This window comes from Hydractinia symbiolongicarpus, chromosome 8 (assembly GCF_029227915.1).
Source record: "Hydractinia symbiolongicarpus strain clone_291-10 chromosome 8, HSymV2.1, whole genome shotgun sequence".
Classification (NCBI taxonomy): domain Eukaryota; kingdom Metazoa; phylum Cnidaria; class Hydrozoa; order Anthoathecata; family Hydractiniidae; genus Hydractinia; species Hydractinia symbiolongicarpus.
The window spans coordinates 23640840-23655701 of record NC_079882.1 but is presented as its reverse complement, the minus strand read 5'-3'; the positions used below and the strand labels follow the sequence as shown (position 1 = coordinate 23655701).

Sequence of the window (14862 nt, the reverse complement as noted above, 5' to 3'; positions counted from 1 at the left end):
GCTGCGGCTCCCAGTTCTGGGACCGCGGATCGAATCCCGCTCACTGCCAGGCAGTATGTTAGTGATAAAAAAGTAGTTCTTCTACAATAAGACTTACACGCATTATACTCGCCCGTCATGATCATCGGGGTGAAGCATTCTCTGTTGAGAATGAACTACGGATGTGCTATGATAAATATTCACCTATGTATAAAAAAACACTTCCATACGACCCAAACTATTTCTAGTATTTATTTATAATAATTTGATTATAGACACACACATTTTACTTTGAAGCATTTCGTAAAAATTAATGTCCAATTAATCAGAAAGGTACATTAAGAACTAAAATTTTCGGCGGAAAAACTTTCGGACACAATTTTTTATTTCAGCGGAAAATTTTTGGACAAGATTTACAAAGTCAAAAAATGTACGGGTAACTCTTTTTAACTTATTTTAACCAAAATTTAAAAGTAATGATTACGGAAAATGACACAAGAAGAAGGCTAGACGGATTTATAGTGTACATAAAAAGGTGTTCAGGATCCCATTTCATAGATAGAGCCCCAACCAAATGCAAAATAACGAAAATAATAAGTTTAACAACTGCGGTTTTCATAATTTCTATGCACTAATACTTTAAAAAAAATTTTGGACGAAAAACTTTCGGCAGGCACATATTTCAGATGGAAAAATTTTCGGGCAAAAAAAAAACCCGAAAGATTTTCCATCCGAAAATTCCCGTTTCTGATGTAAATAACCCGACACAATCTGTACCCTGAACCGCGCAGTCGCCTATATAAAAAAGTGGAGACAATGTAAATCTGGTAATAATATAACGATAAAAACAGAACAAATGTCCAAAAAATAGTAACAGACATAATTTGTGCACGTACACAGAACTTTTGAAATATACAAAAGGCAAAAAATACTATCGCCAGGCTTACATTGGGTAAGATTAAGTAAGGGGAGTAGTATAATGTATGCATCTCACGTAAAAAAAGATAAATCATGTTTAAATAGCAAAGGACTTGTTACTTGCATATGGTCTGTACAAAAGAACAGGAGGTTTGACGCGCAACTGATAAAAAAACGTTGTAACCAGCCACAACCTCTTTTATAGAATTAAAATTAACACAGATATAGTTGTGATTATACTTGCCTAGAATAAATTTGTGATTCCCAAAAGATACTATATAGTAAAGAAAAATATAACACAACAGAGTAAGAAAATATAATTACATTGGTAAATGGTACTACACAGAAAAACTTTAAATAACGCCGACATCAACAAGAATCACAATTTTTTTGTATTTCTTTATGTAACGAGCTAAATAATCCCAATTGTTGCAGAGTTTAGTTCAAAACATTATAACAACATAATATTATACAATTGTTATCGTGCAATATTTTGCTTATTAGAAAAATTAAATATAAATATTACCCCGGGAAATGATATATGATTGCAAATTTATATACTGTATCAGTTCAACTGACGCAAAAAAATAATTTCAATAGCGGTTACATTCGTCTGTAACATCCAACCATTCGAGTGCAGTTTGGGCAAATATGATTTACATCTTTAAGACCATTTATACAAAATGGAATTAGGCAGCAGCCCACCCAGCCCCTAGAAAACAAAACAACATTACAAGCAAAATCACGGTTTTCTTCTTTTCTCTCGTGAGTAATTCTTGGACATGTTAAGATCGACATATCGACTTATAAATGTACTCTCAGGTGCTTAATACAGGTGTGCACCCCATGCATAGCCTTATACCTGATTCAATACCTAAATTTATGGAAAGTAAGATCATGTTTTTAATACGGTGTGTGTTCCAAAAGATGCCATTGCAGTGTTCACCATATTTATATAGAGCACACAACAGCATAGCATCAATTTGTGGAAGTTCTTTTTATTTTATTTTTTTATTTTAGTTATAAATAGTATGAGTGATTGCAAGTATTCGAGACCCCTTTTCCTCGCCCCTACGTTTAATAAACCCCTCGCCCTTATTATTTTTTAAACAATTTTTCCACTCCTACAACTATCAAGACCCAAACTTGCACTAAGTTACTAAGAGTATGTGTACTACATAACAAAAGCTCAAATAAATCTTTTATCATGCCCTGTAACGTGGGACTTCCATCTTTGTTTAAAGCAAAACTTTGCGAGAAAACGTGTAGAACCTATACAAGCCTAGATGTCCTTAGGTATTTATTTGTTTGCCGTAATCAAGTAACACAAAATATATTCAGGTCAGCCAGTCAGTAAAAAATTTTCTTAATCAGCATGGGTTGTTGCCTTTGCCACATTGGATGCTATCTTAGTAGTATGTGTTCCGTTTAAAAAACCCAGACTGACACTACTGCTTGAACCTGGCCCTGGGACTCACAACTGTCCAAGAGTACTTGAACAGAAATCAGTTAGTTTCTTGTATGGCGATGGAGTGTAACACTAAAACTGTGACAAGGAAGTCACTTTTTAGGCAAAAGGTCAGACATTGGCCAGTTTTGTGGAAAAAAATTTCTCATTTTTTAAAGTTGAAAATGTTTTTGGATTAGGGTTGGTCGGGTTGTTACCACAAATAAAATTTATTTTAAGGACAGCCTGATCTCACAATTCCATTGCTGTCACAATTTATGTAGCATAATTAAATCTGAAAAAATGCAAATAGATTAGCATCAAAAGTAGCATTTAAAAACTTTACAAGTTCAGTAATCCACTACTTTGGGATGAAGAGAATTTTTTCTGTTAATGCTGTTAGAAGTCTTGTAGCATTCATTATTATACTGGTCATGTTCATAACACCCTACATTAATGAAGAAAAAATAATGTGTACGTGTAAGTAGCCATAATTTTTCCTGGTGATTATGTTGCACAAACCACACTTCAATTAGAGGGCAATTAAAATGACATATTTAGTGGTAGGTACAATGACAGTGTTTTTTTATCTAATTTCAAATAAAATTTCAAAAAAAACATCATCAAAAGCATATTGATATCAGGAAGTTAAAAATTTTATATGAGGAAAAGGAAATGTAACTTTGACTCAATATTACAACAATTTTAATACCCTCCAAATTTTTCTTTTTAACAAAAAATTTTTTTAGAAAATTGGTTTTTATCTTTTAAATCTTTTTTTTTCCATCAAGATTTTCAAGAGGAATTTAAAATGTATATCCAAATATAAAAGCTTTATTCTTCATTACCATCCAAAAAGTTTTACTTTAACATCTGTTGACCTTAACTTTTTTAATCTTTTAGTTCTCATAAAATATATCTAGTTATTTTTTAGGTTTTTAATAGAAAGCATGATTAAATTCCTGTAGTATACAATTACATACCCAAACAAACAAATCAGCAATGCAATAACCCATACAGCAGTACCATCAACATAATTACAAGTTGTTACAACTTGGGCTTGACAATGAGGACATGTAATCTGCATTGGGAATTCTGAAAACCTCAGGACACCACCAGCAATCACTGTTGGTTGTGTTGTTATGATAGTTGTTTGCTGAGCTTGGCCGTAACCTTGTTGTGGTGGATATTGACCACCTTGAGGTGGGGGATACTGGCCACCTTGAGGTGGGGGATACTGGCCACCTTGAGGTGGGGGGTATTGGCCACCTTGTGCTGGTGGATATTGACCACCTTGTTGAGGTGGGTAGCCTGTCTTTTCATCTACGAAAATAAATGATTGCATAAATATATGCTGGAAACTATGCCATCAAAGTTAAAACATTCACAGTCAAAAATGTGTTCCTCATTTTATATTTCTTAAAATAAAAGATATATACTGTACATTTACGTTTTTAAAACTATAGCATAGAGAATCAATAAAACAAAACAAAACCTAAATTACTGACATTTTCCATTTTCTTTAGCACATTCAAAAAACTTATTTTTGGTGCCAGCAACTTAAATGCAAACAATGACCAAAAAATATAATAACAAATCATTAATTTGTATGTTACTGTAGGTAGAATATATATTAAAATTAAATATGAAGCAATCTGGGTAAAAACCTAATTAGGTTACGGTGGCTGAATTAGGACAACCTAGTTAGGCGACATAACATAGACTAACTAGGCGCCGATTTGTACCTTACTTAGAATAATAACTTGAAATGTTCCCAAAACACTTTTCGCATTGATTCTTTTACAATGGATAGTCTATTTGTCATATGTCCTTTCAATATGTGCTAGATTTTCATAGGATCAAATTATTGCAAAACAAGAAAGTAGACTAATTTATAATTATGCTTCAGTTATTTAGACGATGCAGCATTAACCACTTTATCACTTATCATGTGCTTTTCCATTAATTAAAACCACGAAGCTGCTTGGTCAGAGTTTGTTGCTAATGCTCAGTTATCAATGACTGGTTCAAATACAACAATATTCAGTCAGCCATTCAAATAAAGAACACAGATCCATTTTGAAGCTAATCTACTGATTTGCAATGATTTAGACATGGTTCCGATTTTATTTGCCTGTTAAGCCATGTGTCGCCCAATAGAGCTATCATTCTTTGCCTAACTAGCCAAGTTGCTTAATTACACCACTGTAACCAAAATAGGTGCTTACCCTGACTGTAAAAGGACAGCGTGTATTCTGAGATAGCTTAAAACACCTCTACAACATCTCTACAAGAAGAAAAACCAGCTCAGAACAAAATATCACTTTATTGTAAATTTGATTGGCTATTCCACGTTAAGAGATTTTTTCCTGACAGTAAAATGAGTTTTTTTGCTCCTATATATATCATAGATGTGATAACCTTATTAACTAGCTAATCTGGTTTACCAGTTTATTTATATCGACATGATGGCTTGGCTATATATTATTCTTGTTTCTTCTCCGAGTTCACAGCATCAAATTTTGAAATGGGAAACAAAAAAACTTTTAAGGAAAATGAGTGACATATTCGAATTTATCAGCAGAAATTATAGCTGTAGCTAGCTAGCTAAGATAAGAAATTGAAAGGCCATGGGATTATATATTAGAACAGGATTTGTTATGATTTAAAGTTCTTCAGTTTATAAGAATTTGTGTGAAGAGGTAAAAAAAATAGGAACTTTTTTGTGACAAAAATACATGCACAGGAAAAAAAATAAAAGCTCACCTGTGGCGCCGTAAGGCGGTGGTACGTCCGACATTTTTAAAATATTATTTTGTTTGCTAAAATTTTTTATTTACCTTGCATAAGCATATTTCTGCAAATTCTAAACCTTGGTTGCAGCTTCCTTGATTCAATAAAAATAAAAACCCGAAAGTCTGGTAGTGAGGTTGTGCTATTATTCCATTTAGAGTGTGCATCTATACGGAGTTAAGACCCAGGTAAACCAGCCCAACATTTCATCCAACACGCTTCTCCCATGTTGGATAAAATATGTTGGATGAAAAACTTCATGTTGGATGAGGCAAGATAGAACTTCTTTCATCCAACATTTGAACGTTTGGAAGTTTGATCGTTCACTCATCCTTTAAAAACAGAATGGTGGATGACAAGAGGTCTGTTGTACTTGTTGGGACTGCTCCTTTCTTCTTTTTTTGTTCTCCTTGTTTTTCTTGTAACTATCATCTTTTCCTTCCTTTCAGTTTTTTTTTCTTTCTGATTCAACAACCTTCTCTTTTTTCTTTCATATATGTTGTTCAAAGGCTTTTCCTTTTACAGAAGTATCTTCGTCACAGCTAGAAGACATTTTTGTTTTGCCTTGCTTTGCCCGTAGTTGCAAATGATAATATATTTTATTGACGCATTCGAATTGTAATCATTCCATTGACAAATTCAAATGTTTTCGAACGACGTTTCACAGAGTTTGTAGATGTTGAACATAACATACCATCAAACCAATCCAACATGAAAAATGACGCATTTCAATCAGAGACTTTCTTTGACCTTGTCTAAATTGTTGGATGAAATGTTTGACAGCGATCAAACTTCATCCAACATGATCCAACACAATTTTTCTTATTTGTTATAAATTTCAACATTTTTAAAATGCGTGAACCAGTTCAACATTTCATCCAACATCACAAAAAATAAATGTTGGATAAAATGTTGGACTGGTTTGCCTCGGGCTTTATGGATTCTGCTGGTCTCCATATACCACATGAATAGCTAACTGTACCCGATACAATGCAACTTAACCTCGTCCCCATTTGCTTCTCAACGGCACTGCGCTTTGTGATAGTTCTAGTAGCAAAATAGCCCTGGAACAGGCTGGTCACCGTATCGCATCTGATTGGGCCACGGCATTACCCTAATTATGCAACCATTTTAGCTGGCGTCAGCAAAAATCCAAAAAAGTGAAACATAAACAAATATGGCACCGAAGATGTAGTGTCCGTTGTTGTTGGTGTTTTAAAGCCTTAAAAGGAAAAGGTCGCTGCATCCGACAAAGGACATACAACACCAGAAGTGCTTCATGAAATTTAAAAATACAAATACACTATAATATACTTAGTAGAATATTGAAATTTCCTGTAAACCTTACTAGTACGGTGACACATCGGTGCGACCGCCAGGCAAATTTTTCTTTGTTTAAATAAAATGAATCAATATATCAATCAATAGTAACCTACGCGCGTAGAACTACCCCACACCAACGTCGATAACTCGTCGCTACCTAAAGTGGCGACATTGTAGAGTGAGTGAAAACGACCTCCTTAATCCAAAGACTACCGTTTTTGGGCTCGCGAAAACGAAAGGTAAAATGGCACTAAAGCTGCGCAACCAAAATTCAACTCCATAGAAAAGAAAAACGAATAATATTATCCTGAAATATATCGCACCCTCTAACCGGCTGATTACCAACGTGTAAATTCTCATGTTCAAAAGTTTTCGCACGTTTTTGCGGGCCCATATGTAGAACCGTATAATTATCCGTAATGAACTTTATTTACAAGACAACGAGTTAAACTCTCGACTCCTTTAAAAAAAAATTCTTTTGAATTAAGTCTTCAAAAACATCTGCTAATTCAAAATGGCTTTAACTTTCTTTTTCTAATTTACTATTTTTGATAATATATACAATAGATTGCAAATAAATTTGCTTGCTCTAAGTGGCTTGATGTTGAGACAAAATATGTCTTTTTTTTAGCTCCTGCCATTTGTTAAACACTTAAATGACTGCATTTTTTTAAAATACTGCTGTCGGCGAATATATATATATTACTACTACTGCTACTGCTACTAAAAATGTAGGAAAAACACTAGAGGATATAAAAGAAAGACCAATGAAAAAATGACGAGGAAGACAAGAAAAAAAAGAGAAAGATTAGATAAGATAGCAAAGCCCTAACGATAGCTTTCTCCATTACAAACGCCTCAAGTTAACGCCTAAAACCAACGCCTAAAACAGACGAAAAGTGACATGAACGCCTAAAACGACAACCGATTGCGCGAACGCATGAAACGGACGACCGAACACACAGAATTCTGACCCGGACCCCCCTTAAAGCCCTCGGCTGTCGATATTACTTGGTTAAGGTAGGCTTCCATACAACTGCATTTCCCATAGTATACTTACTTTTTTAATAAAAATATTCAGTCTGTTTACGTAAAAATTAAAAATAAAACAGTCAGGGTAAACACCTTATGATGCTACTGTGGTGTAATTAGACATTACCGCTTATTTAGACAACACACCATAGACTATTGTAACCTAAATGGGCTTCTAAAACACTGTGGAGCAAAAAACAAAAGCCTATTTAAAAGGCCAATGGAAAAAAAGTCACTTAGAAAGAAGAACAATGGAAAAGATAGGTCTTAGAAATATTGATGACATCAGTAGAAGTATAAGTACAAAACAAATTTTTGGAAATTTATCAGCCCGTTGCATCTATTGCTAAAAAGTTTGAAATATTGATCAAATAAAGGGTATCACGTGTTGTAAAAAAACGTTTAAAGAAGATAAAAGGATTTCAAAATTTTGCTAACGTGAAAGGTCCACCAATGTACGCAAAAAAGATTTTCGGACAACTGAAACACTAAGTAAAAAAATGTGATATTTGGTTTTAAAGGTTTCTTAACGACGTCATCAACCCGGCTCTTCGGAAACGGATTAAGTAACCCAGGTTTGAGGAGCTAATTTATAGCAAGGAGGTTTAAAAGGTTTTTAAACCTCCTTGTTTATAGCTTTAGAAATGTACGTTCTGACGCAGACGACGTCGACCAAAGGGAAATTCCCTATATGCTAGTAACCAACACAAAATAATATTAAATGATATATACATTAAATACTAACACATAATAATATTAAATGATATATACATTAAATACTAACACATAATAATATTAAATGATATATACATTAAATACTAACACATAATAATATTAAATGATATATACATTAAATACTAACACAGAATAATATGAAATGATAGATACATTAAATACTAACACATAATAATATATATAGCGTCATGCGCAATAGCATATACAGAATATGAGTAAAGGAAATTCCCTAATTGTCAATTACCAGAGTTCAATCAAATAAATGACTGAGTATTGCGATGAATGTCATATTGATCTAGATAAATATGACAGATGCGATAAGTGTGAAGGGAGGTTAATTATATGTGGAAAAATGCTGTGTTGGCAACATTACATGATGTACATCACCTACAACGGTGGGTGGTGTATTTGTAAAAACCCTTAGTTGGAGTCCAATTTCCATAAATAAATGTTTAAATTCTATAACGACTCCGTAGAGACAAGGGATTTTTACAGCGAACCAACAGTACTTAATATTGACGATGTTAAGCCTGAGAACATCGTACTCAGCGATCCAATCCAAGCCAACGGGGGCAAAGATGCTAGATATGTTATAGGCTATAAGAATGACAGTAAGATATCATCGCTATTAATTCGAACACCAAAAGGTCTATATAGCAACAGTGCATCCAGATATATTGATGGCTCGTCACTCACAATGCCATTCGATATATATCATAATCTAGAATGGCTTTCAAAATATCAGATTATCCTAGCTAAGATTGAAAAATTATATGGTAGTACATTCGCAACCTCACCAATAAAGAACGATCGGTATCTGAACACAAAGGTCAAGGAATGGGAAGGTGAGGTGACAACTGATTTTTATGATCAACCAGTATTATTGAAGCAGCCCTGTGAATGTAGATGTATTTTAAAAATATCCAGCGTTTACAGGCAGGGATCCAAGCACTATCTGCAGGTTCTTCTGGAGGAATGTAAGTATAAACCGGTGCAACAATCCAGGACCAGACACCTTATTGATTCAAATGATGAAGTGGAACCATTCGTTGTAGTATAGTAAAAACTCGATAGATTTTTGTATGCAATGTTGTATACAAAATAAACAATAAATGATTTAAAAAGAGAAGCGAGAGAGCTGGGTATTCGTGGCTACTCCACTATGAAGAAGGGTGAAATTATAGCCGTGATTCATAAGATTAAATTTATAGATACTGCAACGCAGACGGATGGTCCCTATTGCAAGCCTTGCGTTGATATCGCATCAATGGAAATTCTGGATGAATATATCAAAGGCCTCGAGGCAAGACAAAAGCGTAGACGGGTAATACATGATGGAGACTTGCTGATAGACGCAGATACTGGAGAATTGCTCAATTCACGCAACAATCAATTAATCTAGTATGTTGAACAACACACTAGATTATGAATAAGTCGGCGGCTCATCTAGATACCGCTTACATGTTGAACAGATTAAAGTTTTTTCATAAACTCCTGTTTGCCCTCCTCGCGTCCCTTCTCGACCAGCTGCTGTCTCTCTCGTTCATTAAGCGACTCTACGATTTTTCTGGTTCTCTGACGTATTTGCTCTTTAAGCAGCATATAGCGTTGCTTTTCCTGCATAATTAAGCTAAATTCATAATCACTAAGAACCCCATTCTCCACAGCTCTGCTGATAAGGTCGATAACAGAGTTGAGTTTGGTCTCCGCCAGCAACCTAATACCCTCGTGATTCTTGCTTTTGACATTTAGCCTCTTACCAGCATTTCTCAGACCTGCTTGACCCAATCCCACAGCTATGGTGATGCCTCCCATGGCTACGGCCAATGGTACATCAATTCCGGATAACATACTTCCAATCCCAACACCCGAAGTAATGACACTTACGGCCAGCAGACCATGATCGGTGTATCTAACCCACGTACCGTGCATTTTGAACTTTTTGGCGAGTTTGTCCCGCTCTTTAATCTCATTACGTAGATATTGTTCCACCTCCTCTATTTTGAGTCTGTACACTTGACTTTTATCAGCCTCCCCCTCATGAGGAGCACTAGGCAGGCTCGGATAAAGCTTTGTAATATCTGTCATTTATTCTATGAATATATGTATAGTAATTCCCACAAAAGGATTCTTATTGTCTTGATACTCGTTGATGAGGATGAACTCTAGCCTGTCTGTTGAACCTTTAAGGGGGATGTATATAGGAGTCTCGAAACTCCATGTCACCATATCTCCCCAAGCGTTTAGCTCTTTGATTGGAAGCACGGCTAGTATATTGGATTTCTCAGCCTTTAAAAGAGAATAATCCGGATCCAGCTGGGGCATACGAGTCTCAGCCGCTGGTGAACGTCAGTCTTGTAGATGCTGTCATAGTCGCCTTTGGTAAACTTTACCTTGTTATCAAAGGCCCGTCCCATAAGGTCCTGTAGTGTTTGATCGATTATGACATCGTATCCATCGTTGACACGGAGTCTACATACCCCGTTTCTGAGTACAAAGAGCTTGATCCTCCCTCCCGCTTGGTCGTTGACTATGGTCGCGAGATCCTCGATTCTATACAAACCCAGCGCAATCGAGATGGAGACCTCCAAATCCCCGACTTCAGTCGGCTTAGACCCCGCCTTATAGATGTTGATCTCGCTCTTAGTGAAGAGGTTCACCCACCTAGGCCGGATACTAATTTTTTTTTAGCACTATTCTGGTGCCTTCACTCAGATATTCATCAAATATCGTAGGGTTCTCTATATCAGTGACATACAGTTGCTTCATGCCTAACGCTTGGTTGCTGAGCCACTGCAGCAGGCTGCTGAGTACCCGCGGATTTACGAGTAAAATATATGACACCTCCGATACATACGAGGATAATAAGGCTTCCACCAATGTATACACCACTGCTTGACTGTACAGAACTCACTCCAGAAGAGGTTTTGACTGGAGGTTGTACAGCACCCTCTTGTTGTTTCATATCTTCCTTCCTCTTCTTCATCAGTGCTGCTAGTCTATGACCCTGGGCGACTCTCCCGGGCTGTTTTAATGGTTTTGTAATGACCCTCTCTTCTTGCGGTTGTTCAGTGGTCATTTCTTATAAATCCTGCGGATTATAAAATCACTTCCCTTTTACAGAAAGATGGAGGGATAGACCTTGTTCCTCAAGGATCTCCATAGTCTCTTTTATCTCCGTGAGTATGGACTCAGGAGTATTTAAATCTCTCTCAAAGTATCTCAGGAACTCCCTAAATGTTATGAGTTCTATCTTTGGTGGAGGTATTCCGAGCTTCCTCTGTTGGCGGTTCCATTCGGCTAATCTCTTACCTGCCGCAACCCTCCCCGGGTGTTTTTTGTTTACTTCAACAATTTTTTTCAATGGTTTATTGTTGGTTGATAATAATACTACACGCGCTGCTCATTTTTTTGTTGATCCTCATCAAGTCTCTCTTCTCTTCAATGGACTTTGAGAGCTGCGTATGATTTATCGTATGGGCAGCTACCAACAGAGGTGCGAGGAATCGACCAAGGGCTGTGTACAGGACTATACCCAAGTCAGCCATGCTCTTCCTAATAATAGGATCTTCCTCTATGTCTCTTCTCAAACCTTCAGGGCTATCGAGGGTTACCACGTTGCCTATAGCCTTCGTGTATAAGCTAATAGCGTGACACGAAAGAGCTCTGGCAGTATTCTGCCCCTTCTCCACCAACTCGCGTTCAGTAAAATCATTGTATATTTTCTCGATAACCTCGGGTGATGCTTATCCAGGAATGCCTCAGTATATTTTTTCGCTAAATATTAAATAGGATTTGCGAGCATCCTTGAGAGCTTGGCGCTTATCTATAGGTTGCTCAGGCGCTTCTGGAGTATTGGCAACATCAAAAATATCAGCTAGTTCAGACATCTTTATTAGTACTTAGTATTAGTATTAGTATATTTCAAATAACCGAGGATGATACAGACATAAGGTAGTAGCACTGCGATTAATAGCAATGCCTCCATTGTTTTATTTCTCTTTCAACCCGTAATGGCCTCGGGCAAGCGTCGTAATTTGATCAGCTTGTACGACCCGCTTATCATCAGCTCTATTCAGGGCAATCTTTGTGACTTCCTGAGTGTATAGATTATGCCCTTTATTCTGTATACAACGCCAACTCTTAAAAATATTGATGCCTTCCTTCAGACATTGCTCATAGTCTTTGAAAGTGATAAATTTTTTAGTCACAGCTCTTTTGACACCTTTTGCTTTGCGATCACCCCCCTCTTTTGTAAGACTCCTGTATGCATAAGCCTTCGGTCTCAATGTGATGAATGAAGTCATGATCTTACCGCCTAGCTCATCCTTTATCAAGCCTACTACCTTCTTATTTTTACCAATGGGGAGAGGTCTGTCATCATCTTTGCTATAAGCACTCGTGTCGAAATGTGCTTCTACATCATCAGCAATATCGCGATAAAAATCTTCTGTTCGTATGTGGTACACGAAGGAATCAGTATCCATATAGCAAATCCGCAACTTGCTACCATATTTGGGCTTCATATAGTTGTAGTGGAACTCGTACATGATGGTCTTTGACTGGTCTAAAATAGCTTGACCAATATACACGGGCTTGTTCATTTTGATTCCCATTCTGCCCATTTCAATACCCATCAAATTGTTACTGAAACAAGTGCCGCTTTTAAAGTTTGGTTGCATAGTGAGTTTTGCGTAAGCAGCTTCATTCGTGACCAGCTTGATGTTCCCATGATTCCGTATATTGGCCATCGTCTTTCCAAAGACCGATAAATTCATAAGCTTGTAAAAGTCCTTCTCAAACTCGTTTTTGGCAGCAGTTCTCAGCTTCGTGTTGTGATCTATATATGGCTTAAGCCAGGCACTATGTTTGAATTGAATAGCACGGTGGACCTTTTTAAGATCGAGGCCGTGTTTCAGGGCTTGATGTAGAGTCCCGATGTGTACCACGAATTTCCGGTTATGTTCGAGATTTAGTATTAGTTTTTCGACCCTGTGAACCACCTTTTGCTCCGGCAGGAAGGGGAGCTCGTTGTGCTTGTCATGTAGGCTCTTTGGGTAATCGATGTCAATCTCCAAGATGTATCCATGCTTGTTGTCAGCGACGAGCTTATCGATCTTCTTTTCATCAATTACCTCCATGAGTTGTGAGGGGTTGTTGCATTGCCCACCCGTACAGGTTGCTGGCGTCTAGGTACTGCAGATACGACGATTCTTCATTGAAATCGTATTGATCCCCCATGTACTTATTATTAGCCCTCGCGTACCGGTGTACACTCTGCGTAATACCACCCCTTATTCCGCGCTCGAACATGAGAAGCATATCGGAATCTGTCAACAACTCCAGCCTTACACCCTTATATTTAAGGGCAGCTTTCCATGCCAAGCCGGGTGCTGAAAAAAAATCCGGGGGATCAAGCCCGTAGTTCGTATTACTTGTATCACGGAAATTCTGAAAAATGTCAGTCAGAAGCAATACATCAGAGATTAAATAAGCATCATGGTAGTCACCAATGGTAGTCTGTGGGCCCTTTGGGGTAGTTGCATTCCATACCTTCTGGGCATGAGTATAGTCATGATCGCTTATACCATTCATGTTTAAATTGCTATAGAAGGCCTATAGCAATTTAAGGCCTACTTAAGGCCTATTTCCGGCAATACAACCAATGTCCTGGGTATCATATTTTTCACCGAGCTTACGTATGAATAAGTGCGCGTCGTACCCTGATAGGTTGTGGAATATCACAGGTAAATGGTTGGGTATCCTATACTTAAGATTGCAGTTATTGTGAGCCGGACCCCTGTATAGCACTGTGTAATGACAATGATCGCGAACTTTGCGATTTTCATCGCTGAACGGCTTTATGCATATATGGCAGGTATCTGCAGCATCATATTCATTCTTTTCCTCCTCCGTTAATGGTAGCATAGGCTTCTGGGGAAATAGAGAGTATAGCCGCTTCACTTCGTCCTCTATATGGAACAAAGAGCTTTACACATTCCCCACCCCTGCACTTGTATAGCGGATCAGGGACCTCTCCATATGCAAAGGTACTGTATGTAGGCCAGCCGCATGGTTCATGTTTGTTCAGCGTCTTGGTCTTAGTATACCGAGCATTCTCCTTCATCGGGATTAGTAGGCTTTCAAAGTCTGCGTATATGACGAATGGGACTTTGAATTGCTGGTGGCCATCCTGATAGTATAGCTATTTTTCCTTTTCACTAGGCATCGTGATCTTGACCGCTTCATTGTCCTTGCAGTAGATATAGTGATTGTCTCTGGATTCTACTGTCTGAAATCCCTATAAGCAACTCATACAAAAGTGCATCTTCCTATTATTCCTAGATATCTCGCTACCTAATAATCGAGAAATATTTTTGATGGTTACGTAATGGTTCCTCTTCTCATCAGTAAGCAGTAGCAGATTAGCCTGCTTCTCTCTTTCATTAAATGTTGATCGTTGCAATATATTAAAGCTCCTTCCCGTCGCATACAAGACGTTCACGGCAATGTCGGGATTGTTCCGCTCAAATTTGTTGATGTCCTTGATAGATGTTGGAAATTCAATGCCTTGCCAGTTATATCGATCTACATATGGTCGGAGCTTGCTTATTCTCTGAAGATCTTTTGCTATA

At 37.2% G+C, this 14862-nt stretch overlaps 1 protein-coding gene across 1 annotated transcript; it reads right to left on the bottom strand.

Annotated features, from left to right (window-relative positions):
- Positions 1-798: 798 nt before the first annotated feature.
- Positions 799-5250, bottom strand: LOC130655179 (cell death-inducing p53-target protein 1 homolog). Its single transcript, XM_057457900.1, has 3 exons — positions 5111-5250; positions 3328-3667; positions 799-1609 (listed from the first exon to the last, which is right to left on the bottom strand). The coding sequence occupies exons 1-3, from the start codon at positions 5142-5144 to the stop codon at positions 1501-1503; spliced, it is 483 nt and encodes a 160-aa protein (XP_057313883.1). The 5' UTR covers positions 5145-5250; the 3' UTR covers positions 799-1500.
- Positions 5251-14862: the final 9612 nt, after the last annotated feature.

Coding starts and splice junctions, on each gene's coding strand:
- LOC130655179 (XM_057457900.1), bottom strand. CDS start 5,144: ATGTCGGACGTACCACCGCCTTACGGCGCCACAG. Junction 3,668..5,110: donor ACCGCCTTACGGCGCCACAG/GTGAGCTTTTAT, acceptor TTATTTTCGTAG/ATGAAAAGACAGGCTACCCA. Junction 1,610..3,327: donor TTGCTGATTTGTTTGTTTGG/GTATGTAATTGT, acceptor TTTGTTTTCTAG/GGGCTGGGTGGGCTGCTGCC.